This window comes from Diceros bicornis, chromosome 21 (assembly GCF_020826845.1).
Source record: "Diceros bicornis minor isolate mBicDic1 chromosome 21, mDicBic1.mat.cur, whole genome shotgun sequence".
Classification (NCBI taxonomy): Eukaryota; Metazoa; Chordata; class Mammalia; order Perissodactyla; family Rhinocerotidae; genus Diceros; species Diceros bicornis.
The window spans coordinates 48,530,167-48,557,428 of record NC_080760.1 but is presented as its reverse complement, the minus strand read 5'-3'; the positions used below and the strand labels follow the sequence as shown (position 1 = coordinate 48,557,428).

The window sequence follows — 27,262 nt, the reverse complement described above, 5'->3', positions numbered from 1 at the left end:
GGCTCTTTCAGGGTCGAGGCCCTCCTCTGTTCTTCCCCCACTGGCTGGCCTGCTTCTGCTCCCTGCCAGCAGCGAGCACCCTTCTCCTTATCTGCCTCGAGCTGTCTAGCCAGCTCCTGGACCAGTTCAACTCTCCGCTGAGAAGCCTTGCCCAGGGACCTCAGGCAGAGGGGTTTCTGCCTTCCCCACATGCTCTCCTGTGGGGTGTGCTTAGTATGTTCTTGTATAGACACACATGCCTGCACACGCCTGCACAACTTGCATCCTGCCTAATTTTTAAGCTCCTTGTGAACTGACCAAGTAACTTTGGAACCATACATGTGTGAATTTGATCTTCTTAGGCAAGGTATAGCTTTCTCACGTGTAACAGGATGATAATATCTTCATGGCTGACTTATTAGCAGGGCCACTGTGTACAGCTGTGCAGGTTGCACACTGCACGAGGGCGCCACATCTAAGGGGACTCATTTCACATCATAGATTTGTATACTCATTTTGACAGTTTTCTGCAAATGGTGGTAAAGTGTCTTGTTCCCACAAAATCAGTATATTATGACCACTTTCTGACAGGGGGAGCTACTGTCTTAAGGAAGGGGTGCATTTTTCCACATCTCACGGAGGTGCCTTAGGGGCTGGCAGCGGCCCTGCTGTCAGGATTAAATGTGAAGAGGAGTGTGAAATGCCTGGTACTCAGGAACCGTTTGTCTCCTTCCCTCTGCCGAGAGCAGGGTCTGAAGTGCTGTCAGGGAGGTGAGCCCAGGAGCAGGGCTCCCATCCCGAGTGTGTGTTGGGAGTGCCCCGTGGGGACATGGGGACTTCCAGGGGAAGGGCGGGGGTTGGGAGCCAGGCTTTCCCACGTCCAGCCCTGGTGCATTTAGACTGCTGCGCCTCCGTTGGCATCTGGAGATGTGACTGAATTTCACTGACTCAGACTCACCTTTTAACATATCCACAATCAGGAGGTGTCTTAACAATCAGTGTGATAAGAACCAGTGTGTCCTAGATTATTTGGCAGTGTTTCTATCTTTTTCAGTGGTGTGTAAAATATCAGTGCCTCTTAAAATAGATGTTGTCTTAGATTAGAGGAAATATGGTAATCAAACATATTTTCATAGGGTCGTCGTGAAGATTAAATACTCCTGGCAGGGGCCTTGTGTGGTGCCAGCTCACGGAGGGTTTAATTCATTTAAGCTTCCTTCTTTTCTCCGTCTTCCTCCTTGAATCCCTGTGTTTTGGTTACAGCAAGTTCTCAGTAAGTGTGGTAATGGTGGTACATAGAGTCTATCCACAGCTGGTTAAAAGTCCCGTAAAATAAACTAAATGGAAGGAAAATGTCTTGTCCTAACCCAAGCCTCTTTTCCTGAAGATAAAGGAAGAAGGTATTTTAAATTGAACTAAGCTATGCACTATGAGACTTCATTCATTACGTTGGTGTGACAGCAATATGGCTTTATGTTGTTAAAATTGTTGGGAAGCTGCCAGCTCTTATGAATTTAATAACTTAAGGGTGAGTGAAAAACAAGAAAACAAAAATATAAGTCTAGAAGAATTTGCCACCCCACTCTTCTCATAAGACAGGTAATTTCATAGGATCTTAGCTTTGGCCGTGAACTCTCTCTAGAGCTGATCAATCCAAGTACAGGATAGTTAGAGCCGAGAGGATGATTTATACTAATCAAGGTGGGGAAAGAAGAGATTTTTTTAAACTGCAACTTTTAAGTTGAGTAATTTAATAGGTTAGTAACACAGCCTCTTGTCTTCTAGTGGTTATGGATAAATGTTGAAGAGTATTTGTAGTCATCCGTTTATCTAACATTAATTGAGCGCCTACTGTGTCCCCAGCAGCATCATTGCTAAGGGAAGATGGCGTTGGGCTGGGTGGAGCTCTGGCTGTAGATAATGAGTGCAGGTGGTGTGCAGGGTGCTCAACAAAGATGTGGGTACACAGCCAGCCCCAAGAGCCCACATCGCCCCGCCAGCCATAGAGGCGGGCATAGGGGCCTGGGATGAACCCTGGCTGTCCGCTGTGAGCCACCTCACACCACCTCTCTGAGCCTCACGTACCTCGTAAGGTGGTTGGGATTGGACAGGGTCATGGATATGCCGAGCAGTATACACGCTTCTTCTCAAATTTAGTGCCCTTTCCGGAGGATCCACACTGGCAGCCAGAGGCATGTGTTGTTTGCCAGAGTATTTTTTTTTAACTTTGTGTTTTGAAATAATTGAAGATTCACAGGAAGTTTCAAAGATAGTACAGAGAAGTCTCATGTACATGTACCTTTACCTGGTTTACTCCAATGGTTACATCTCTTTTCTTTTTTTTGGTAAAATATACATAACATAAAATTTACTGTTTTCACCATTTTCAAGTGTACAGTTTAGTGGCATTAAGGGCATTCACATTCACCACGCATCTCCAGAACTGTTTCATCATCCCAACCCTGCGGTTGCATCTTCCGTAACTCTTATACAGTATCAAAACCAAGAAATTGATGTTGGCACAATGTGTGTGTATAGTTCTCGTCCATCTTTGTGCCATGTGTAGATTTGTGTAACCACCCCGCAGTCGAGATGCAGACTGTTTGTTGACATTTTACCAGTTGGAGTGAAATGTAGAAACCTTACGTTCCTTTACCCTCCCCCGTTTATAGCATAATGATCGTAAATGTTTCTTCTGTGTACGTGGAGAACAACATCAGACAGTTACACTTTTTGCTTAATAGTCAAATTTACAAAACTAAAAGGAAAAAGAAAATCTGATGCATTTGCCCTTATTTTTACACTTCCCTTTGTTTTTTCCTTTTTGATGTCCCAAGATTCATTGTTTTATCATTTCCCTTCTGTTGAGAGAACTTCCTTTAGCCATTGTTTTAGGTTGTGTCTGCTGGCGACAACTTCTCTTAGTTTTCTTTCATCTGAGAATATCTCAGTTTCCCCTTCATTCCTGAAGGGTGGTTTTGCAGGATGTAGAATTCTACATTGACAGTTCTTTCCTTTGTGCACTTGCAAAATGGTGTGCCACTTCCCCCTGGCCTCCGCTGTGTCTGGTGAGAAGTCTGCTCTCACTCGAATGGTTTTTCCATACAGGAAATTGTTTTTCTTGCTACTTTCAGGTTTTCTCCTTGCCTTTAGTTTCAGAAGCTTGATGATAATGTGTCTCGGCATGGATTTCTTTGAGTTTATCCTGTTTGAGGTTCTTGAGTCTGTGGGTTTGTCTTTTCCCAAATTTGGGAAAATTTTCAGGTGTTATTTCCTTGAATACTTTTTCAGCCCCACTGTCTTTATTTTCTCCTGGGATTCGGACGAGACAAGTGTTAGATTTTTTAATTATAGTCCCACAGTTCCCTGAGGCTCTGCTCATTTTTTTCAGCCTGTTTTGTCTGTTATTCAGATTGTGCACTTTTTATTATTCTGTCTTCAAGGTCACTGATTCTTTCTTCTGTCCTTTCCATTCTGTTTTGAGCCCACCCATTTTTTATTTTTTGTTATTGTATTTTTCTGTTCTAAAATTTCCATTTATTCTTTTTCTAAAGAAAGAAAATAGACGGATGTCTATTCCTTTGCTGAGACATTCTATTTTTTCATTTTTTATAACTGTGTTTGTACTTGCTCATTAAAGTATTTTCGTAATGGCTGCTTTAAAATCTCTGTCAGATAGTTCTAGTATCTGTATCATTTAGTGTTAGTGTCTGTTGATTGTCTTTTCTCATTCAAGTTGAGATTTTCCTGATTCTTGGAAAATGTGAGGAATGATTTTTGATTGAATCCTGGACATTTTAGATATTATGTTAGGAGAGTCTAGATCTTATTTATATCTTCTGTTTTAGCAGGCCCCCTCTGACACTTCTCTGGTGGGAGAAAGGGGTACTGCCTCATTCAGTGCCAGTGGGGCCCCCCACTCAGTCTCTGCTGACACCAACCCTGTCTAGGAGGGGTAGGGGTGCCTCAGTACTGCTCCCCTGGTGGCCTCCAGTGACATGATAGTGAGGGACTGGAGAAAGTCCTGACTCTCCACGAGGCTTCCTCTGACGCCAGCCCAGTGGGGAGTGGGGCGGAGGTGCTTCCATAACTGCTGAGTGGGGACGGAAGCCCTGGCTTCCCACTTGGCCTTTGCTGGCAGGGATGAGGATGGACTGCAGTGTTGCCTGTGGGGTTTGGATGTTGTAGGACAGATATTGTCTAAAAGATTTCTGTCTTGGGAGACTGCCCTCTTCCTGGTCTGTTGACCAGAGAGAGCAGGCTCCTGTTGGAGCTGTTTTTGCCCATGCCTGTTGGTGTTTTTACGTCTGGGTTCTAGGAGGCAAAAAGAAAACCAGGAACTGATCATCTTGTTCCTCAGGTCTCAGGCTGTTAGCTGCTCTGTCACCTTCTCTCCAGCCTTCACAGTCTTATGTTTGCTTTATCTATAATGTCCAGGTTTTTCAGTTGTACTTAGTGGGAGGAATAGGGAAAAGTACATTTACTCCATCTTTCTGGAAATTTTTGCCACAATTAAAAACATTTTTTTTAAACTTCTCTTTTAGAGAAGTTTTAGGTTTTCAGCAAAATTGAGAGGAAGATACAGAGATTTCCCGTATACTCCCTGCCCCGACACATGCATAGCCCCCTCCATTATCAACATCCCCACCAGAGTGGTGCATTTGTTACACTTGAGGAACCTAGTGACACATCATAATCACCCAAAGCCCATGGTTTACATTAGCATTCATTCTTGGTGTTGTACATTCTGTGGGTTTGGGCAAATGTGTAATGGCGTGTATCCATCATTACAGTATCATACAGAGGAGTTTCACTGCCCTAAAAATCCTCTGTGCTCCACCTATTTATCCCTCCCTGCTCCCTAACCCGTAGCAGCCACTGATCTTATTACTGTCTCCATAGTTTTGCCTCTTCCAGAATGTCATGTAGTTGGAATCACACAGTATGTAGCCTTCTCAGATTGGCTTCTTCCACTTAGTAATATGCATTTAAAGTTCTTCCATATCTTTTCATGGTTTGATAGCTCATTTCTCTTGAGCAAAGAATAATATTCCTTTGTCTGGATGTACCACAGTTTGTTTATCCGTTCACCCACTGAAGGACATCTTGGTTGCTTCCAAGTTTTGGCAATTATGAATAACGCTGCTGTAAACATCCGTGTGCGGGTTTGCGTGTGGACATAAGTTTTTAACTCCTTTAGGTAAATACCAAAAGAATGTGACTGCTGGTTTGTATGGTAAGAGTATGTTTAGTTGGTAAGAAACCGCCAAACTGTTTTCCAAAGAGACTGTACCATTGTGCATTCCCACCAGCAATGTCTGAGAGTTGCCACAGCCTTTCAACAACGTGTGTGTACATTGGGGTGCTGTAGGCCATAAGCAAACTCTGTGCAGGCTGCCACATCCCTGCCACTCCCGTCATCGTGCCCCTGACAGCTTCTGCCGTTTGTGCCAGTCTCCTTCCCAACTGCAGGCCTGCCTTCCTGCCACTTCCTTTCTTACCTCCAGACTGCCCTTAATGTTCAGTTTTCGTTTGAGTAGCTTTCATTTGGATGAAGCATGTTTCAGGGTGTTGCTGGGAGTCGGGGCTCTGAGTAGGTCCCCACAGCTCTCTTCCTCATCCTGGACCCGGCCCGGTGTAGACCCAGGCTCCAACCTAGCAAGGCCTTGCTCTCTCAGTGCTTCAGTGGAGGAAGTGTGGGCTGTAGAGAGCAGGTTCTTGTGGTATTACCCTCTAACCCCTCTAACCCCTGTCTGTGTCCCATGAATCTGAGCCGCAGTGTTCATTTCACTCCTGGGTCATTAAACCTGGACTGGGAGGCTCTGCAGGGACTGTTCTCCTGGGCTCCCTCTCCAGCCCCTTATACTCTGAATGAAGGAATCAGTGACGTGCCTGTAGATGTGCAGCCAGTCAAGGGTAGAATCCAGGACTCCTGACACCCAGTCCTGGGCAGTTTTCACGAGACCTCTCAGATGTCTATGCTGTTTCTAACGTTGTTTTTATTAGAAACTGTATTTTGAGTTTTGCTCGTGACTTTTGAGACCCTCCATGTCAGTAATGCTAGATACCCCCTCTCCCTCCTCTGTGCCAAACCCAGTGCTGGGAGCAGGACCCCAGGGGAGGTGGAGGGATGGGGAGGGGCAAGGGCACAAGGTTGGGGGGACCCAGAGGAGAGCAGAGGGGTGTGCATGAGGTTTCTCTGTCTCTCTCTCTCTCTCTCTGTGAGGCACAGCAAAAGATCTGGAAGGATACATACCACACTGTGCTCAGTGATGCTCTGATTCTCAGAGAGGGTGATAAGGGGCTGTCTCTATTCTAAATGCTTCTGTTTTATTTGACTACTTTACAATGAGCATATAGTCATACTGTAACTTCTGTAATAACTAATAAGAATAGTAATAATAGCGGCTGGTGTAAGGGCTGGGAGACCCAGAATGCCTGAATCCTGTCTTGCCCTGGTCATCCCCGCCTTGAGCCTGCACAAGAGATGGACTTACAAAGGACAACAGCAAAAGGGAAGGATGCTGGGGCCGGAGTGTCCGTGAGCTTGCTACCGTGACATCAGTTCAAGGCTGAACTGGCACTCTTTGCCCTTGTACTCTGGGGCCTGAGATTGGGGACGGGTGCCTCAGGAGCAGGCCAGCTCCAGCTGACACGTGTGCTGCCTGTGGGCAAAGGAAGGGGCGGGAGCCCCAGCCACTCTGCAGCTGTGACCTGTCAGCTCCCAGTGACCCTCCCCAGACCCGAAGGGGCCCAGCCAAACTCCTGGGCCTTATGAACCCATTGCAGTTCATGACCTTCTTCTGCGAGGAGTGGGTCAGAGGCCCTCATTTGTGCCTTGGTCCCAGGTAGGGTGATTGTGAGCAGATGGGAGGTCAGAGGTCACAGATTGGACCTCAGTGTTCCTGACCAGGAGTGTTTGAAAATCAGAGTTCAGAAATGAGGACTTATTTATACAGCTATTTTAAGATTTTCCTTTTTAATAGTACAGAGTAGCTGGTTAAAAACTGGCAGATAATTCATAGAAATTGAATGCTCAAACCCCAAACTTGGGTGATTTTCCTTGTGTTGAACACATCATTTTCCCTTTGAATTCTTTTGTTAAGGATGAGTGCACAGTAATTGGACCTAAAAATGCATCCACATGATAGCATCTTCATCAGAATGAGCTGACAACATAATTATGATTATATTTTAGGGTGTAAGATACATTTTTTTGTATTAGTCCACTATAAAAAGTGAAAATAGCTGCTTTGTGGTTATTTTAGCAGATGGACGGTTTTTAGTATTGAGGATGCGGCCTGATCTGACACTTTCTTTGTGTGTGTTGGCATTTGCTGTTAATACACTGCTTTATGAAAGTCTCTAAAGAGTGCACAGTTTCCTGCCAAGTTGGAGGCCCGGGGGCATTCACAGATTATGTTCAAGAGAAGCATCACGCCTCTGCCCTGGCTTCTGGAAAACAGGCTACTCTTCAATACAAGATTGCCTTGTGGGTAGCAAAACCGAGCCTGCCTACTGACACGGCTCAGGGGTGCTTCTGTGGTCCTGTTGGCTGTTGCGTGGCTGTGTTCCTTACCACTGCTGACCCTGGAAGGGACAGGTGGCACTGCGGAGACCCTGGGCCTGGGTCCGGTAAAGCTGGGTTCTGCCTTGACCCTGCGCTTCCCTGGCTGTGTGGCTGAGGGGAGGTCAGCCTGTCTCAACCTCAGTCCTGCCTCTAGAATGGGGGTAATGAGCCCTGGCTGGCTGTAAGGAGGAGATTGCATGGGATGAGGTGGAGGGTGGGCTTGAGCCCACGTCTGGTGTTCTGTGGAGTCTGAGTGCCCTTCGCAGGACTGCATGTCCAGCTCTTGGCTGTCTTTCAAGATCAATTTGGGTGCTTCCTCTTAGAAGCCTTCCAAGCACCTTAGCCAAAGATTTCTGCCTTCTCTCCGTGTAGCGTTTCTTATTTGCAGCATGAGTTTCAGCTCACATGTTTGTTGAACACCCATTGCATGCCAGGCTGGGGAGGCAGCCTTGAACAAGATGCTCTCCTTGCCTAAGCAGCTCAGGGCTCATCGTTCAGAACTCTGTCCTAACTGCTCTGTTTAGCTGTTACTTTGCTTTTTAGAAGGTCTAGCAATCTTTCCAATTATTAAAAGTTATATAGGCTCATTGTAGAAAAATATCCAAGCAATAAAAAAAGTTTTAACTATCAGGATTTTGGGGTATGTCCTTTCGGCCTGGCTGGCTGTTCTTTCATCCATCCATTCGTAAGTAATGCCTATCCATTAGTAACAAAATTATGTATATACTGGGTAGTTGTGTGTCCCACTTTTTAGCATTTAATGTTCATTATGAGCATTTTCCCATGTTATTCAAGATTCTTTGAAAATATGATTTTCAATGGCTGTGTCCAGTTTCTTTGTGGGGAGGTGTCATGATTTGCCCACAGCAGAGCACATAGGTGGTCTCTGGAACTTGCTACATAAATAGCTCCGTGTTGAGTATCTGTGTGCAATCCTTGTTTGCATTTTGGATGATTATGAAGGCATGGTCTCAAGAAGTAGAACCACTGGGCAGAAATTACGAGCGAGCGTCTTTGAGGCTCTTGGTCCCTTTGCCAGTGGCGGTTAGTGTGTGTTCCCAGAGCGCCAGACCCCACGCAGCCTCATGCACGTTGGCATCACAGGGGGACTTTGTAGGGAGAAGTGGGCTTGGGCTGTGCTGAGAGCCAGGCTCTCTGGAACTTTGCAGCAGGCCTCTGTGGACGAATCAGCCGAGGGAGGCTGCCTCCCAGGCCTGGAGACGTGGAGGCTCGGGAAACACTTGTCCATCTCCTCGGTGACTTTTTACATCCTCCTACAGTGTGTGTTGTCCTGCTGACAAGGCCTCTGATGGTTTTGTGATTTCAGTACAGATGCTGGCCTACCCTCACAGTCTGCATTGCACGGATGGGCCCTCAGTTATGTTACAGTCATCCTAGGTCACGTGTGCTTGTCTCCACCTGTACCCTCGATTATGTGACCGTTGTCCTAGGTCACATGTGCTTGTCTCTGCCTATACCCTCAGTTATCTGACAGTCCTCCTAGGTCACGTGTGCTTGTCTCTGCCTGCACCCTCAGTTATGTGATTGTTGTCCTAGGTCATGTGTGCTTGTCTCTGCCTGTACCCTCAGTTATGTGACCATCATCCTAGGTCACATGTGCTTGTCTCCCCCTGTACCCTCAGTTATCTGACAGTCCTCCTAGGTCACTTGTGCTTGTCTCCGCCTGTACCCTCAATTGTCTGACAGTCCTCCTTGGTCACTTGTGCTTGTCTCTGCCTGTACCCTCAGTTATGTGACCATCGTCCTAGGTCACATGTGCTTGCCTCCGCCTGTACCCTCAGTTATCTGACAGTCCTCCTAGGTCACTTTGTGCTTGTCTCCGCCTGTACCCTCAATTGTCTGACAGTCCTCCTTGGTCACTTGTGCTTTTCTCTGCCTATATCCTCAGTTATGTGACTGTTGTACTAGGTCACTTTTGCTTGTCTCCGTCTGTACCCTCAGTTATCTGACAGTCCTCCTAGGTCATGTGTGCTTGTCTCCGCCTGTACGCTCAGTTATGTGACTGTCGTCCTAGGTCACTTGTGCTTGTCTCCGCCTGTACCCTCAGTTATCTGACAGTCCTCCTAGGTCACTTGTGCTTGTCTCCACCTGTATCCTGAGTTATGTGACTGTTGTCCTAGGTCACTTGTGCTTGTCTCCGCCTGTACCCTCAGTTATCTGACAGTGCTCCTAGGTCACATGTGCTTGTCTCTGCCTGTACACTCAGTTATGTGACTGTCGTCCTAGGTCACTTGTGCTTGTCTCCGCCTGTATCCTCAGTTATCTGACAGTCCTCCTAGGTCACGTGTGCTTGTCTCCGCCTGTGCCCTCAGTTATGTGACTGTCGTCCTAGGTCACTTGTGCTTGTCTCCGCCTGTGCCCTCAGTTATGTGACTGTTGTCCTAGGTCACTTGTGCTTGTCTCCACCTGTACCCTCAGTTATCTGACCATCCTCCTAGGTCACGTGTGCTTGTCTCTGCTTGTCTACTCAGTTATGTGACTGTCGTCCTAGGTCACTTGTGTTTGTCTCTGCCTGTGCCCTCAGTTATGTGACTGTCGTCCTAGGTCACTTGTGCTTGTCTCCTCCTGTATCCTCAGTTATCTGACAGTCCTCCTAGGTCACTTGTGCTTGTCTCCACCTGTACCCTCAGTTATCTGACTGTCCTCCTAGGTCATGTGTGCTTGTCTCTGCTTGTCTACTCAGTTATGTGACTGTTGTCCTAGGTCACTTGTGCTTGTCTCTGCCTGTGCCCCAGGAACTCTGGGTCCAGTTCCCCGCTGCCTAACAGAGCTGGACACACAGTGGGCACTTGGGAAACACGTGCTGATTGATAGCAGATGGCCAAGGCCTGCAGCCCGCCCTGTCCTTCAGGTAGTGTGGCAGAGCTGGGAAGTAGTTTACTCACAGCAGCCTCCAACACTTGGTCACACATAGATGCAAAAGTGGTTTTGTTTATTTAGTCTCCAGGCAATGCTTGGTGTGCCTGTGAACTAAGAGACCCCTCTCAGAACTGTTGTAATCCCCAGAAGGTGTGCTCTGTTAAATGTCACAGAATCCCCTTTCTCCTGAAAGCATACCAGAATCAAGAATGCTTATAGGTCTGTTGGGAAATAGTTTCAGGAAGAACCATAAGAAGTGGTTGTTCTGTGATGTGTCTGTCTCGCCCATGAGGTCGTGGCTTCCTCTGTGGCCGGGCCTTGTGCCTGATTCATCTCTATGTCCCCAGTGCCTGTGGTGAGGCCCATCCCGTGGCTGCCACTCAGTGGATGCCGAAATGAGCAGGTAGGAAATGGATGAGTGATTTTGGGATTATGCTCGTTTCAGAAATGATTTTCATTGGCTATAGTGATAAGTATTGTAGCTTTAACTTGGAGGAACTCAGCTCATGGTCTGTAGCCAAACAGCTCATGTCAGAAGCAGGTGGCAGAGAGTCTGTTCTCTGCTTCCTGCAACTATGACCTGGGCCAGTTGCCTACCCTCTCTCCGCCTCGGTTTCCTCACCTGTGGAATGGGGGTTACAAAGCCCCTTTTGCCTAAATCATAGGCTCGTTGTGGGAGCAGCAGGAAGCACATTGAAAACGACGTGGTCTCATATAAAGAAAAAAGTATTGCTGTAATCTCTTCTTGTTTGGGAAGCATTTTGAGTTCCTTAGGAATAAAACGTTTCTTGGAAAAAAGTAAAGTATTGATTGACGGTATTCATGAGAGATTTTCATTGACGAAGCAATGTTCTGCTTTGTTAAATTTCTGTTTCATGTGTTGTTTGGTGGGAAAGAATTCTCTTAGGTCATTACTTCGCCTGCTTGTTGGTGGAGAAACTCTTTCTCTGAATCCAGAGAGGGACTTGTTTCTGCGACTCCAGTGCCCTGCGGGCTCCTTTCCTCACCGTTGCAATGTCATGTTGGCCTACTGCCTGTTTTTAGTCTCCTCTTTCTGGTAGGAGAGTTGTGCTATAAAGAGAAGGAGAAAAATGGGGTGGGAGAGAGCGGGGGAGTGGAGATCAAGAGAAATTTTTGTTTTGTTTTAAGATAGAGGAAATAATAGCATGTAGAGAGCAGTGGAGAGGGAAGAACTGATGATCTGGAGCAAGAAGCAGAAGACGTCGTTGAGGGGGTGGGAGGGGTTGGGGTTCCGTGCACACAGGCCATTGCGTTGCTCTTTGTCCAGTGGCCTTGCAGGGTGGGGGCTGGGACAGCAGACTTCTCAGGTGCAGGCACTAAGGGTGCATTGTCTTTAGAGAATTTAAAAGCAATAACAACAATTAAAGGTTGGTCTGTTTTTTATGATCTCCATGAGCTGCCAATTCTAGACAATATCAGTGATAAAAATACTGCGTGCACTGGGGTGGACCTCTCCTGCTGATTCCCCACCCCACAAATAGACAGCTTCTGTGCCGCTGCTTGTGCCAACCCTCCTACCAACAGGAGTGATGCCGGGTGGATGGGCGAAGGTGCCGGCGGGTTGACGGGTGTGGTGGAGGAAGCTCGTGGAGGGTGTCTTCTGGCTGCTTCAAGTGAAAGAGGAAGCAAGGTCAGCAGCTGAGGGTGAGGATGGGGGTGAGGGGAGAGGAAGAGGTCTGAGATCTTTGTTCACTATCCACAGAGAGCCAGTGGCCTAGAGACCTTGTGTGATTGCTAGGCAGTGTTAAGAGTCCCCGTGAGGCTAGTGATGGTGAGTGTTGGGGACCAGGCAGTGTGGGTGCAGGTTTTCAGCTGTTCAGCTGGTGGGTGAGGGCACGTAGTAGGTGGAGAGTTGGAGTGAGTCAGTGCCTACTGGGTTCCCACTGCAGTGTAGGCACGTTACTTGCATTTCGTATTTAATTCCAGCAACCAAGAGGTTATGACTACCTCTCTAAGGCCACCCAGCTTTACAGCACGTAGGGCCTGGGATTGGAAGACTAATTTGGGTTTGTCTGGCTTCAAAGCCATTGTCCTTTCCGTCATACTAATTCTTCTTTTAGTGTAGATGAAAACAAAACAAAAACAAAAAAACCCCTAGCTTTTAATTGTTATTGGTTCCTAAATTTAGTATTCCTATATGTGCCTATAATTATTTTATCAGACTCCAAAATGAAGGTTTTTGTTTCCGTTATAGCTTCCTGCCTAGTATAATGGGGCAAACATAATGGACTATTAGTAAATATTTGTGAACGGTGATAATGCTTTAAATAGGTATTAAGTGGCTTAAAAAAGCAACAGATTCCCATCCTTCCTGTTCTTAGTTCCTGTGCCAGCCAGTGAAAGGTGTCTTGGCTCTTGAGAAATGCTATTTTGATCAATTTTCCCTTGCATCTAGTTGGAGGGAGTCTAGCTAGAATACTTAATTGCTGCCAGTGCTATTCATCATTTGAGGTTGGATTTAATTTTTCAAGTTCCATGTTCATTTTTTACTTTACTGTGTTGATATTGGAATCGGGGCTGTCGAGTAGATTTGGGTAACAGGATGGTCCGTATTAGAAACTGCTCAGCAGGACTGAGGTTTTAAAATAGTGAAGAAAGAATTTTCTGGCAACTGGGGCCACTTGAAGTTAGAAGTGAGCTGCCTGGCCATGGAAGTGTCCATGAGAGGGACACAGTCTGTTGGAGGCTGGTGACTGCTCAAAAGGGCAGCCTTCAATATTTTTCATTGGCAATTGGAAGTAATCATTGTTTTTGTGAACATGAAATAACATGTTTTGTTTTTTCTTTTTTGCAGAGAACACAGCCATCTTCATGTGTAAATGTTGCAACCTTTTCTCACCAAATCAGTCAGAACTCCTGTCCCACGTTTCTGAGAAGCACACAGAAGAAGGGGTTAATGTTGATGAGATCATCATCCCCCTTAGGCCTCTGAGTACTCCTGAACCCACCAACCCAAGCAAAACCAACGATGGTAAGGGGACTGCAGTGCTGGGTGAGGGCACCATGCCCACAGATGTGCCGGTTGGTGATAATGATGCTGATTTGCTCTCAAATACTTTGAAGCTAGGTTTCTGTTTGGTGGGCGTGGAAACCTAAGAAAGCCAAATTTCCAACACAGAAGTCACCAATAATTGTCTGATTGTAGATCTGCTCAAATAAGGTTGTGTCTTTGGATTCCTTGTACCTGGTCCCTGAGTGTGCTTCTTCAATGCCTGGTGGGTGGGTGGGTGGGTGGGTGGATGGATGGATGGATGGATGGATGGGTGAATGAATGAATGAATGAAAGGTGGTGGCAGCATCCAACAGTGTAAAAAGCATGAGCTTGCTGTCAGACAAGTGTGAGTTTAACCCACCTCCCTCACCTGCTGGCTGCGTTACCTGAATCAAGTGGTGTTCCTTCTCTAAGCCTCACTTTGCTTACCTGAAAAATGAGGACAGATGTGCCGGTCGCAAGGGGGGCTGTGAGGATTAAGTCAAAGAATGCATATACCTCCAGCACCTAGGATGACACCAGGCACAGAGAAGACAATAAAGGGAAGCTGTCATTATAACATACATGATTAATAAGTGAGTATATATAATCTTAGAAACAGCATTTCTGAACTGATCATGTAAGCCAGGAACAAGGATTCAAATTGCAAAGCTTTGATTTGCACAGAATCCTTCAAGTTCACAGTCAATGTGCAAAGTGAGATACATCTTGTCTGTATCTGAGTCCAGATGTCTCCCACTGAATGGTATCAGATGCAGCAGGTGGATGGATTAGAGAAACAGTCCAGGCACTATAATTAGGTCCCCACAGACAAAGAAAATATATAGTGCAGTAGGAACAGCTGCAGACAGACAAGAGTTAGAAAAAGGCCTCCCCTCAAACTATTTTTATATGATGAGGGACAATGGCCAGTCTCCTGTGCAGAAGCACAGTCTGTGGCAGTCAGTGTCCCATTGCAGGATTCATTAGCCACACTAATGAACCAATTGTTCATTCCTGGGAGTATTCAGACTGGCATTTCTAAACAGGCTGGCTTATTGATCATCTGTCTGACACGGTTAACAAGGAGAGACTCCAGACAAAAAAATGTTCTGGTTAACAAGTCCCTCTGGCCATTCCCAGGGTGCTCAGAGAAATAGGGAGGATTAAGTTGTTGAGAAGTTAGGAGTTCTACTAGTTACTGTCAGTGATAGAAGGTGAAAAACAGAAAATCCAGCACCTGAACTAGTAATGCAAATGAGGAGGAGCACGGAGTATTTATATCACTATCACCATAGACTACTATTGGTGGGGTGTCCATGGCCTTCCTTGCCCCATCCCAGGCCTCATGAACAGTTGTGTCCTCTCCCCATTCAGAGGAAGCAGGAGTGAAGGGGGAAGGTACACACAATCACATCTCCACTGATAGTTCACACTGGATACTCTTTGCTTAGGGAAAGGGATAGGGAGCAGGGTCTGTGTCGGGCACTAAGAATATAACAAATAACTCAATTAAAAAATGGGCAAAAGATCTGAGTAGACATTTTTCCAAAGAAGACATACGAATGGCCAACAGGTACATGTGAAGATGCTCAACATCACTAATCATCAGGGAAATGCAAATCAAAACCACAATGAGCTATCACCTCACACCTGTTAGAATGGCAGTCATCAAAACGACAAGAGATAACAAGTGTTGGTGAGGATGTGGAGAAGAGGGAACCCTTGTGTGCTGTTGCTGGGAATGTGAATTGGTACAGCCTCTATGGAAGACAATATGGAGGTTCCTCAAAAATTAAAAAAAGAACTACCATATGATCCAGCAATCCATTTCTGGGCATATATCTGAAGGAAATGAAATCACTGTCTTGAAGAGATATCTGCACTCCCATGTTCATTGCAGTATTATTCACAATAGAAAAGATAGGTATTCATTGATAGACGAATGGATACAGAAAATATGGTATACACACACACACACACATACACACACAGTGTGTACGTTATTCAGGCAAAAAAAGAAGGAAATTCTGCCATTTGCAACATGGCAGTGAAACATTATTCAGGCAACAAAAGAAGGAAATGCTGCCTTTTGCAACATGGATGAACCTGGAGGACATTATGCTAAGTGAGGTAAGCCAGACACAGAAAGACAAACACTGTATGATCTCTCTTATTTGTGGAATCTAAAATAGCCAAATTCATAGAACCAGAGAGTGGAATGGTGGTTGCCAGGGAGTGGTGGAAATGGGACAATGTTGGTCAAAGTGTGCAAACTTTCAGATGAATAAGTTCTGGGGAGCTAATGTACAGCGTGGTGATTATAGTTAATAATACTCTATTTTATACTTGAAATTTGCTAAGAGAGTACATCTTAAGTGTTACCACACACAAAAAAATGGTTGCTATGTGAGGTAATGGATGTATTAATTAACTTGATTGTGGTAAGCATTTCACATTGTACATGTATATTAAATCATTGTATACCTTAAAAAATCGTGTGTACTATCTAAATATACACAATTTTTATTTGTCAATCATGCCTCAATAAAGCTGGAAAAAAGAGAATCTGCTTAGTGTCAGGGGCCTCGAAGTTCAGCCACCCCCTCCCTGTGCCGCCCAGTTTGGAGTGAGTAAGGCTCATCTTTCATGACCCTATTGGAGGTGCTCTGGTGACAACCGCATTCCCCACGGCCATCTGCTTGCTGAACGGTTAAGATGCCTTGGCTTTCCAAAGAGTGTAGCTTAACAGACAGATGGAACCAAAGCTTTAGTCGAGAACTTTGGATGTTTGTATACTTGCTTCTGGAGTTGAACATCTATAAACTCAGAAAAATGGGTAATCTCTTTAGTAAAATTCATACGGCACATAGAAGTCATGTGGATTAACGTGTAAAGACCTTTGAGAAGGGCTGTTACAAAGCTTTTTTTTTTTTTGGGGTGAGGAAGATTGGCCCACAGGCAACATCTGTGCCCATCTTCCTCCATCCTGTATGTGGGACGCCGCCACAGCATGGCTTGACGAGCAGTGTGTAGGTCCATGTCCAGAATCCGAACCTCCAAACCCCGGGCCACCGAAGTGGAGTGCATGAACTCAACCACCATGCCACCAGGCTGGCACCTGTTACAAAGCTTTTAATTCTGTTTTTATTCAGCTTTGCTTCCTAAGATTTTCTCACTAAAATGAAATGTGACTAAGATAAAATAATTTGTATTTTTCAATTCATTTATAAATAAATGAATAAATGATAACAAAGTAGATAGAATTTCACATGGAATGCTGTGTGTTGGTGTTTTATAAGGTACACATGTTCTGACTTCCCCTCTTTCTCTCTTCACCAATGTTAGTGAAGGATAATCCGTATCTACTCATGAGGTCATTCTGAACTCCTCCTCTTCCTAGAGGTCCGCCCTCTTCTTTCTCCCCCACAACCAGCCCGCCCTGCCCGTCTCCTCCCTCTGTCACCAATCTCCAGCCACCGTCCGTAGCTCTGCCTGGGAAGCCCCTTGTAGGTGTGTTTGCCTGGCTCACCCATGCATGTTCCTAAGACTCGGCTTGGGGTCGCCTCTAGGAACTCATCCCTCGGCCGGGTGGGTTAGAGGCCCTTCTCTGGGCTCCAACAACCCCGTGCACGTCTCAGTTCTGTCCCTTCTGGCTGCACTTTCATCCCTGTCCCTTTCTCTTGTCGGGGAACACCCGACCCGAGGAAGGGATTTGGCCTGTTTAACTCATTAGTCCCAGGTCTTGGCACAGGGCCCAGCACACGGTACGTCCCCTTCACGTGTGCCTATTGAACCAATCACGTTTTGTTGTTTGTTTTCTTACTGCTGGCCTTGCTGCCCCTCTGTCTTCCAGAGGATGTCTTTCATCCCACCTGTCACCCCTCATTCGGGAAGCTTCAGTGGGTCTCCTTATCCAAACCAGAGCTCCCCAAACTTACTAGACCTGAGAACCCTTCTGACCAGCATAAGCCCTCTTGCTTTCTCTGCCGTGCCCTTGGCAGCATGAATTCACAGGTGGGGCTGTTCCTCCTTGTCTGGTACTGCAGGCCCCACTAATAGCCCAACAGCTTGAAGTTTGCTGAACCGATTCTCTAGGCCCCAGGCCTTTCTTTCTCCTCCTTGCTGTTGCAGGTGAACCCATATGTGTAAAGGTCCCCTTCACTCCTTCAGGCACACTTTGGTGCTTCTCCTGGGCCAGGCACTGTGTGGGCAAACCCATCAAAGCAATTACTTTATTCCTTTATACTTTCTTTTTTTTCAATTACAATGTAATAACAAACTAACTGAATTAGTTTCAGTAGTTTGTGTCTTTCTCGGACATTTTCCATCTCATCATCTTGATGTAAAAAAGTTAATATAAAATGAGGAAGGCAGAGCTCCCTAACTGTCCCCCCCAAGTTCCTCATTGGATGATCTTTACAGCCTTGTCAAAAATCAGCTGACCATAGATGTATAGGTGTAATTCTGGATTCTTACTTCTGTTTCATTAATCTATATGTCTGTCCTTATACCAGTACAATACTGTTTAGATGACTGTAGCTTTGAAATTGGGAAATGTGAGTCCTCCAACTTTGTTCTTCTTTTTCAAGATTGTTTTGGCTATTCAGGGTCTCTTGCAATTCTATATGATTTTTAGGATCAGTTTGTCTGTTTCTTCAAAAAAGGCAGTTAGAATTTTGATAAAGATTGTGTTGAACCTGTAGATCAGTTTGGGGACTATTGCCATCTTAACAATAGTAAGCCTTCCAATCCATGAACATGGGATGTCTTTCCATTTATTCAGGTCTTTAATTTCATTTCAATCCATCAACATGGGCTGTCTTTCCATTTATTCAGGTCTTTAATTTCATTCAGCAATGTTTCATAGTTTTCAGTGTACAAGTCTTATACCTCTTTGGTTACTTTTATTCCTAAGTATTTTATTCTTTTTGTTACTACTAGAATGGAAACAATTTTCTTAATTTCATTTTCAGATTGTTCTTTGCTAGTTTATAAATACAACTGTTATTTGTATATTGATCTTGTGTCCTGCAACCTTGCTGAACTTGTTTATTAGATCTAATATTTTTAGTGGATTCTTTAGGAGTCTGTCTATGTAAGATTTTGTCATCTGTAAATAGAGATAATTTTACTTCTTCCTTTCCAATCTAGCTGGATTTTATTTAATTTTCTTGCCTAATTGCTCTGGCTAGAAACTCCAGGACAGTGTTTAATAGAAGTGATAAGAGTGGCCATCCTTTTCTTGCTCCTGATCTTAAGGACAAAGCATCCAGTCTTAACACAAAGTATGATGTTAGCTGTGGTGTTTTTTTGTAGATGCCCTTTATCAGGTTAAGGAAGTTCTCTTCTATTCTTAGTTTGTTGAGTGTTTTTATCATAAAAGGGTGTTGGATTTTGTCATATGTTTTCTGTGTCTACTAAGATAATCATGTGGTTTTTTTTCCCTTCATTCTGTTAATATGGTGTATTACATGGACGGATTTTCATATGTTGAGTCACCCTTGCATTCCTGGGATAAATCCTACTTGTTCGTTTTGTATAATCCTTTTAATGTGGTGCTGGATTTCGTTTGCTAGTATTTTGATGAAGATATTTGTATTTATATTCAGAGATATTAGTCTAGGGTCTTTTCTCTGATGTTTTTGTCTGGTTTTAGAATCAGGGTAATAGTGGCCTCATAGAATGAGTTGGGAAATGTTCTCTCCTATTTTTTAGATTTTTAAAGTGTTGGTGTTTATTTGTAAATGTTTGATAGAATTCACCAGTGAAGCCGTTTAATCCTAGGCTTTTTATTTTTGGTGGGAAGTGTTTTGATTACTTATTCAATCTATTTGCTTGTTATAGACGTATTCGCATTTTTCTATTTCTTCTTCAATTATTTTCAGTAGTTTGTGCCTTTCTGGGACATTTTCCATCTCATCAAAGTTATCTAATTTGTTGGCATACAATTGTTCGTGGTATTCTCTTAGAATTCTTTTCACTTTTGTAAGATCAATGGTAATGTCTGCTCTTTTATCCTTGATTTTAGTGATTGAGTCTTATCTCTCTTTTCTTGGCGAGTTTAGCTAAAGGTTTGTCAATTTTGTTTTCTCTTATGTTTTTCTGTATTCTATTTCATCTCTTTCCATTCTAATCTTTATTATTTCTGTTTTTTAATTGCTTTGCATTTAGTTTGCTTCTGTTTTTCTAGTTTCTTAAGTTGGAAGGGTAGGCTATTAATTTGAGATCTTCCTTTTTTATTTAACATAGGCATTTATAGCTATAAATTGCCCTCTAAGCACTGCTTTCACTGCATCCCTTAAGTTTTGGTATGTTACACGTTTTTTTTGTTCATCTCAGTATATTTTCTAATTTCCCTTATGACTTATGTGACTCATTAGTTATTTAGGAGTGCCATTTAATTTCCATATGTTTTTGAAGTTTCCAGATTTCTTTATGTTATTTCTAATTTTGGTCCTTTTAAGTTTATTGACTGTTGATTTATGGCCTAACATGTGGTTTGTCCTGGAGAATGTCCCATGTGCACTTTGAAGAATTGGTACTCTGCTGTTGTTGGGTGGTATGTTCGATACGTGTGTATTAAGGCTTGTTGGTTTCTAGTGTTATTCAAGTCTTCTATTTCCTTGCCGATGCTCAGGTTTTATAATTGAGGAATAGGTGGCTCAGAGACTGGAGGAGTTAAGACAACATCCTCAAGGCTACCTAATTAGTAAGCAGAAAAGTGGGATTTGGACCCAGCTGGTCTGATGGTATTTGCATGTTCTTGTGGTGCCATGGGTATAATCAAACTCTTACCATGGAGCTGCTTTCATAAATTACTTTCCTTTATTAACTAATTTACTTCTGACCTAAACTCTTCTTGAATACATTTTCTCTTTTTTATTTGTTGTATAGATTTGAAGATTAGTTACCCATGTTTAATTTGAAAAAGTATTTCTTAAGACTTTAATTAAATTCACACTTTTAATCAGGGAAAATTTCTTCAAAAATCTTTCATTAAGAACTCCAAGTCTTTTTTTTTCTCTTTGTGCAAGTCCATAAAATTAGAGGCTTGTAGAGGCTTAGTTTCTCTCTAATGATTTCCATTCAGGTTTAACCTTCACAATTCCTTTAAAGTTGAGAGATACTTGAAATGGTTTAATTAAACTTTTAACTGAGTAGTAATTGATTTATTATTTTGGTCTCCCTTTATAACATGAAAGTTCCTAAATCCTCTGGTTTATTTTATAGCCTTTTAATCTTTTTTGCTCATGTAGGAAGTGGTCTATAGAAGAACCTTGTATTTTTCTCCCAATCAACTCTTTGGCTGTGGTCCAAGAAAAAATTGCCAAATGGGCCAAGCTCATTCTCCCTCTCGTTTATATATATGAGTGTGTGTATAAGAGAATGTGTGCGTGTGTGTGATTGTGTATGTGGGTAAGTTTGTGTGAGTGATGGGTGAGTGTGTGTGCACGCGCGGACATTCGTTCATCCTGATGGAGACGGGATGTTGGACTTACTTGTAAGGAGGAATTTATATGGGTTTCTGAGAGCCTTGTTTTGGCTCTTCATCTTCTTCCGCCTTTCAGACTTTCCCTAGGAGCTCTTCTCTTCTTCTTTTCATGTTTTTCCTCTCTTCCCCTCCCCTTCCCTCCTTCCATTTCTTTATTCAGTAACTGTGCACCTGCTGTATGCCTGGGTGCTGTGCTGGGTGCTGAGAGTAAGGGTGGACCCAGGCACAGTCCTGTTGGGTCTGCCGCTGACTGCTGGATGGCAGTTAGGCAAAGAGGCAATTTCAGCACGGCAGGAAAATGCTTCTCTAGGATTCAGTGTGGGCTGCTAAGGAGGGGGGACACATCGTCTAGTTTGAGGGTGAAAGGAGGCTTCCCAGGGGAGGTTGGCATCTAAGTTTAGATATCTGTGTTGTCTCTTCTGGGCAGTTATCACAAATAAAGTCACTTGGAGTGTATGTGGGCGTGTTGTACTCGCTGTTCCAGTAACCACTGAAACCTGAGCCCCCTAATCTGCTCTGGTAGGCAGCGTGGGGGTAGTGGAAAGAGCACCTGTCTTGGACTCAGTAGACCCAGGTTTGCATCCTGGAGCTGTCATGTGATTGCCAGGGCTGCAGCTGGCACACATGGTGCTTTTGTGCAGATTACAAAAACGTGCCTCCATTCTGGGCTGATGACTTAGGAACAGGCTTTCTTTCTGGGTGAACAAGCATAGCATGTGCTCAGGGCTGATGCAGCCAGCCCCAGACCACTCAGCGTGGCTCGTGGGGCATGGCCTAGGTATCGGCCCTCATCACTCTCTGTGGTACCCTCATGGAGGACTCAGCCTGCACCACAGCTGCGGAGGCCCTGCTGGTGGCTAGGTGAATGGCTTTTGTCATCTGTCAAAGGAAGATAAGATATTGGCTTTTTTTTTTTTTTTGTGAGGAAGATCAGCCCTGAGCTAAGATCTGATGCCAATCCTTCTCCCTTTTTTTTTGAACTGAGAAAGATTGGCCCTGAGCTAACATCTGTGCCCATCTTCCTCCACTTTTTATGGGACGCTGCCACAGCATGGCTTGACAAGCGGTGCGTCGATGCACGCCCGGGATCCGAACCTGCGAACCCCGGGCCGCCGAAGCTGAGTGCGTGCACTTAACTGCCTGCGCCACCAGCCGGCCCCAGCTTTTTTTTTTCTTTAACAGATTCTGAGACAAATGCCCGTTAATCGTAATGCCTTAGAGCATGGTAAGTGCATGAGGCACTTAGTGGCTCTCATGATTCTCATCTGTTCTACAGCTCAGGAGTCAGATCACATTGAGGCTTGTAGCTGGGTGGCACTATCATCATTTTCCCACAGAACTTAGAGTAGTGGTCAAAATGTGTCATTTCCATGCTCTGATGTTAATTGAACTGACAGAGATATGGAGTTCACTAACTCTGAGGCAAACAGATCTAGGTTCATATCCTAGCTCTGCCAGTTATTAGTTCTGTGTCTTGGGGCAAATTGATTAATCTTCTTAAGCCTCAGTGTCCTCCTCTGTAGAATGGGAATAATGCTAATGCTTCCCTCCCTGAGATGTACGTGCTCAATAATTATTAGTTGTTGCTGTTATTTATGTGGCATTTCCACATTTGCTGATAAACCCCGGTGCCTTGCATTACAGGACTGGCTGCAGTCTGTCCTGCAAAGGGGATGCTGCATTCCCCGTAAGCCTGTGAGGCTCCCACTCCCTCATTTCTGATAAATAATTCTTTGTCTCCCTGTTGCTTCCTGGGCTGGATGGAAATAAATGTCAGGGAGATTGACAGAGCCCAACAATGTTAGTGTTTCAGGATTTTCCTAAATTTTTGAGTTGGTGTGACTAGAGATTGAGCTGCGAAGAGAGAGCGCTGGAAGGCTGGCTTCATCCATGGTCTTAGGCATAATGAAATTTGTATGCCCCGAATTCTATATTGGCTTTTTTGGTGTGTGAGATATTTCATAATGAAGATATCAAGGAAAAAGTGTAGTAATGAACAAGAATGCATATACGTCAAGGAATCACACGCTCTAACAGTGGACTGGCTGGGAAGGTAATAGTTTCTTCAGAGAGATAGTCCAAGTCAGAATATTAATGACTATGGCCATCATAATAAACAATTGCCATTTATCAGTCAACTCCTAAGTACTGTGCTCAGCATTTTAATGCATTGCTTTTACTGATAGTGACTCTATAAAATAGAGGCAGTTTTGTGTTTATTTTTCAAGTTAGAAACTGAGGCTCAGGGGATTTGAACTCAGATTGGCCAAACTCCTAGCCCGTGTTCTCTGCACTGCACATATTGGCTCCATTCACGTGTCTAGCACTGATCTGAGGGCCACATGACTCAGCAGAAAGATCTGGGCCGGGAAGAAGGAAACCTAGATCCTAACTCTGCGAGCTCAGCAGCAAGTTCTGGAAAATGTACAAGCCCCTGAACCTTTGGGATTCTCATTTCTTTTCCTATTGAGGAAATTACACTTGCTACATCCATCTCTTAAGGTTTTTATGTGGATAAAATGAGATAATAGCTGAGGAAGTGCTTTGCAAACTTAAGTGATGTACACAGATAAAAGGCTTATGTTATTAGATTTTTCATAATGTTGGGCTATTTTTTCATAATGCGCACGTTGTCTTTTTTTGTGTGTGTGAGAAAGATTAGCTCTGAGCTAACATCCGATGCCAATCCTCCTCTTTTTGCTGAGGAAGACTGGCCCTGGGCTAACATCTGTGCCCATCCTCCTCTACTTTTATGGGACACTGCCACAGCATGGCTTGACAAGCAGTGCATAGGTCTGCGCCTGGGATCCAAACCCATGAACCCCAGGCTGCCAAAGTGGAGCGCGCACACTTAACCGCTACCTCACTGTGCTGGCCCCTCATGTTGTCTTTTGATTGAATTTAAAAGCCTTTGGCTGATTCTTTCTGTCCCTTGCTGGTTTTTGGCCCTGAATCTGCAAGGACGATTCTCTGACTATGAGGAGGTTGTCCCCAGACTGTGGACCTGGGACAGGGTTGAGATGCACTGTGGCTCATCCTTTTCTTCTTATGAGAAACTTGGGACACAGGAAATGACTTGTTTTCCAAATGCTTCTTTCCTATTGTTAAACAAATGAGGAAAGAAGACAACTTAGGTGTTACAAACAGACTTTATTTAACTTCATGGAGTGGACAGTGTCTATTTGGAGAACTGCGAAATGGGGTGGAAGGCAGGAAGCTTTTATAGGATAAAGAATAAGGAACAAGGAAGGAAATAGAAGCCCAGAGGTGGCTTGGCGTTTGGGGATTGGTTGACTAGGTAGACTGCATTTCTGGTCAGGTGGAGCATTTACAGCGACACAAGAGTTATCTAAGTTTCAGTTTGCTGCCATGGCGCCCTGGGCAGGAGTGGCTCCATCTTGGGCCTAGAAATTTAATTCAACACTATCATTAAGCAACTGATCAACATGTATTTACTTATTAAGTATCTACTACATAGCCAGCTCTGTTCGAGACCCTGTTGGACCCGAGAATTAAAAGGCAGCTGAAACCTCAGGGTGTATAATACAAAATGGGGAAAAAGAGAAACACACAGTCAGGAAGTGTGTCTGTGAGCTTGCACGCCACGTGTGTACCTCTCACTGTAAATGTGAGGCAAGCTGGGCAGGTGGACGTCCCTGCTAAATAGCTGGGACGGCCTCATGGAGGAGGTCCTGAGATTTGAACTGGGCCTGAAACGTTAGGATTCGAATTGGGGTTTGGAGTCTGATTGAGGGTGCAGGAGGTAGTCACAGGCCGGAGGAATAGTACAGATAGGTAAATGGAGACAGGGATTATCGGTGCATATTTAGGGAAGTCACACTGAGCAGTTGAGAGAGCGGGCGTGGGTTCTGTGTGTGTGTGTGTATATGTGTGTGTGTGCGTGTGCACGTGCACTCAGGGTTAAACCACATGAAAGGGCCTAGAAAGTCAGGTCAGAGAGTTGTGTGACAAAGTCGTCCAGAATGATGGAAGGTTCTGGAGCTAGGGAATGTCCAGTGAGATAAGGAGTAGAGGCAGAGAAATCCTGGAGCAGAAGGCTGGAATCCGGAGACCGTGTGCAGGGATCTAGGTGACAAAGGTGCCCTGAGAATGGAGAGGGGACTTACTGGTCAGACATCTTTAGGGCAAACTCCATGGAGTTCAGCGACAAACTGAATAAAGGAATTCAGGGAGGAGGAAGAGGAATTGGAGGTAACTCCACAAAAATGTTTGGATTTAGAAGTTATAAGATTTTCCCTGTCGAGTTCCAGGATTCTCATCTCTTCTATAAAATGTGGATAGTTGACAGCAGCAACTCGTTTTCAGTGCTTAAATTATTCCAAGTTCATTTATGAGTATTTCATTTTTAGCTAACTAATTGGTCTTGAGGATCTGAATTATGGATGTAGCAAGATGTAAGATTAGTTTTGTCACCATTGTGGTAGAGGCTTTCCAAAGCTTTCAGGGCTGATTTTCTGTTTCTTCCTTGACAGCCAGGTTGCACACTGCTTCTCAGTTTAATTCACCAAGATTTATCGGGTGCCTGCTGTGCAGGATACCAGGTTAGGTGCTGGGGTGGATGAAAAATAATCAGAACCAGGACTGTGCCTCCAGGGAGTCCCCAGTCTGTGGTTGAGGGACACCCAGATAACTCCCGCGTCTGGCCAACTGTGCTGTGCTCCTCCTACGTGGCAAGCACCGAGTCTTGCGTACCGTGGGCACTGTGGTTGCTGTCGCGTGCTCTGGCACGTCTCCATGCAGAAAACGCTAGGTTCCCTGTTGCAGTGAGTTTGCTTCCGCAACTTAACCCGAGGTTAAGTGCTCGGTTCTCCACAAGCCTGCTATGTCTGCCCAAGATTGCTGACACTAGCCACAAATTTGGCGGTCCCCAAGGCCACCCCTACTTCTGATCAGCTAGCTACAAATTTTGGGGTCCGCACAGACTCCCTTAGGCTTGATAGTTTGCCGGAATGACTCAGAACTCAGGAAAGTGTTGTATTCATGATTACAATTTTATTATACCAAAAGAGTACAGATCAGAACCAGCTAAAGGGAGAGATGCTTGGGCGACGTCTGGGACTGGGGGGCTTCCAAACGTGGAGCTTTTGTTCCTCTTCCTGGCCCCTGGTGTCCTGGACGCTGTTGCTTCCCTCCAGCTGTATTATGTCACAGGACTCAAGGATTTCCAACCAGGGAAGCTCACCCAAACCTTTAGTGTCCAGAGTTCTCATGGGGGCTCGATGGCATACTGCCTGCGTGGCTGGCCTTCAGTCTCCACCCCTCCTGGAGGATCAGGCTATACCTCCAGTCTCCATTTCCTCCAGAGGTCAGAACTGATGTGACATGTTCCAGATCCCCCATCATAAATCACACCGTTAGACTGTCTGGGGGCCAAAGTCCCCAGGCAAACGGATGCTCCCTTCAGGCAGCACATTCTAGGGGCCTAGAGGTCACCCCCAGTAGCCGACGGCGGAGGCCAGACCTCTCACCAGGTGAGGTTCCTTCTCCCCATGGAGCATCTCGGAGGAGTGGCTTGTCCTCAGACTTCCATAAACCGGTATGCAATGTGTTTCTGCAGCTGACATGCCATGTGGTGGGTGTTTTACAGCCTCTCCACTAATTCTGTTTCTCTGACTGTTAATTGCTGCTTCAGTAGGTTGTACTAGTACACGCTGTTGTAAACAATAATAAGGAGGAAAGTTTTAATGGCTTTGAAGTAAACCATTTGTCCGTACTCTGTTTCGTATTCCATTCCCTGCCTCCCCCTCCAGCCTCCCATACACACTGGCTGGGCCTCGTGTCAGCACAGCTTTTGTTCTTGGTGACATCCAGTGTGGGCGAAGGGGTCGAAGGGTCTTGTGCCCTTGTTTGTTTTAGCTGGTGTCTCTCCATTTGCCTTCCTGTTCTTAAGCACTTTTTCCTCTCCTCCTCCCCCTGTCGTCCATACCACGCCCAGGGAGATGGAGGGAAGGCCGTGACTGTGCTGGCTGCCCTGGCTGAGGAAGGCTGTGGTTTGGATCTCTCAGGCAAGAGTGACTCACCCTGGCACCGCAGCTCAGCAGAAGCTCTGCTCCCGCAAGGGCCCCTCTCTCCCAGCTCCTCCCCCATTCTGGTGCCCCACTCCCTGAGTTCTTGGGGCCCCTGTGCCAAAGTGGGCTTCTCTGTCCAGAGCCCACGTTGTCATGCTGCTCTTATCCTGCACACTGTACTCCAGGACTGTCCTGCCTCCTCTGCCGCTGTGGCCTGCCTGTCTGATTTGGGGGCACAAGTGACCTGCCTAGAGGTTTCTCACGGTGGTAGCGGTGGGTGTTGTGGCTGATGCTCTCCTGTGCAGAGCCATAGCCTT

At 45.1% G+C, this 27,262-nt stretch overlaps 1 protein-coding gene across 7 annotated transcripts in view; it reads left to right on the top strand.

The window, feature by feature from the left end:
• ZFAT (zinc finger and AT-hook domain containing) overlaps positions 1 to 27,262 on the top strand; it is a 203,333-nt gene that overhangs the window by 22,162 nt on the left and 153,909 nt on the right. For all 7 annotated transcript variants that reach the window (XR_009223314.1, XM_058564974.1, XM_058564978.1 and 4 more), the window contains exon 2: positions 13,245 to 13,421. Coding sequence is in view for 6 of the 7 variants with exons in the window: in XM_058564974.1 (XP_058420957.1) it covers positions 13,245 to 13,421 (177 nt within the window). In the remaining variant the exon portion in view is untranslated. The remainder of the gene's footprint in view (positions 1 to 13,244; positions 13,422 to 27,262) is intronic.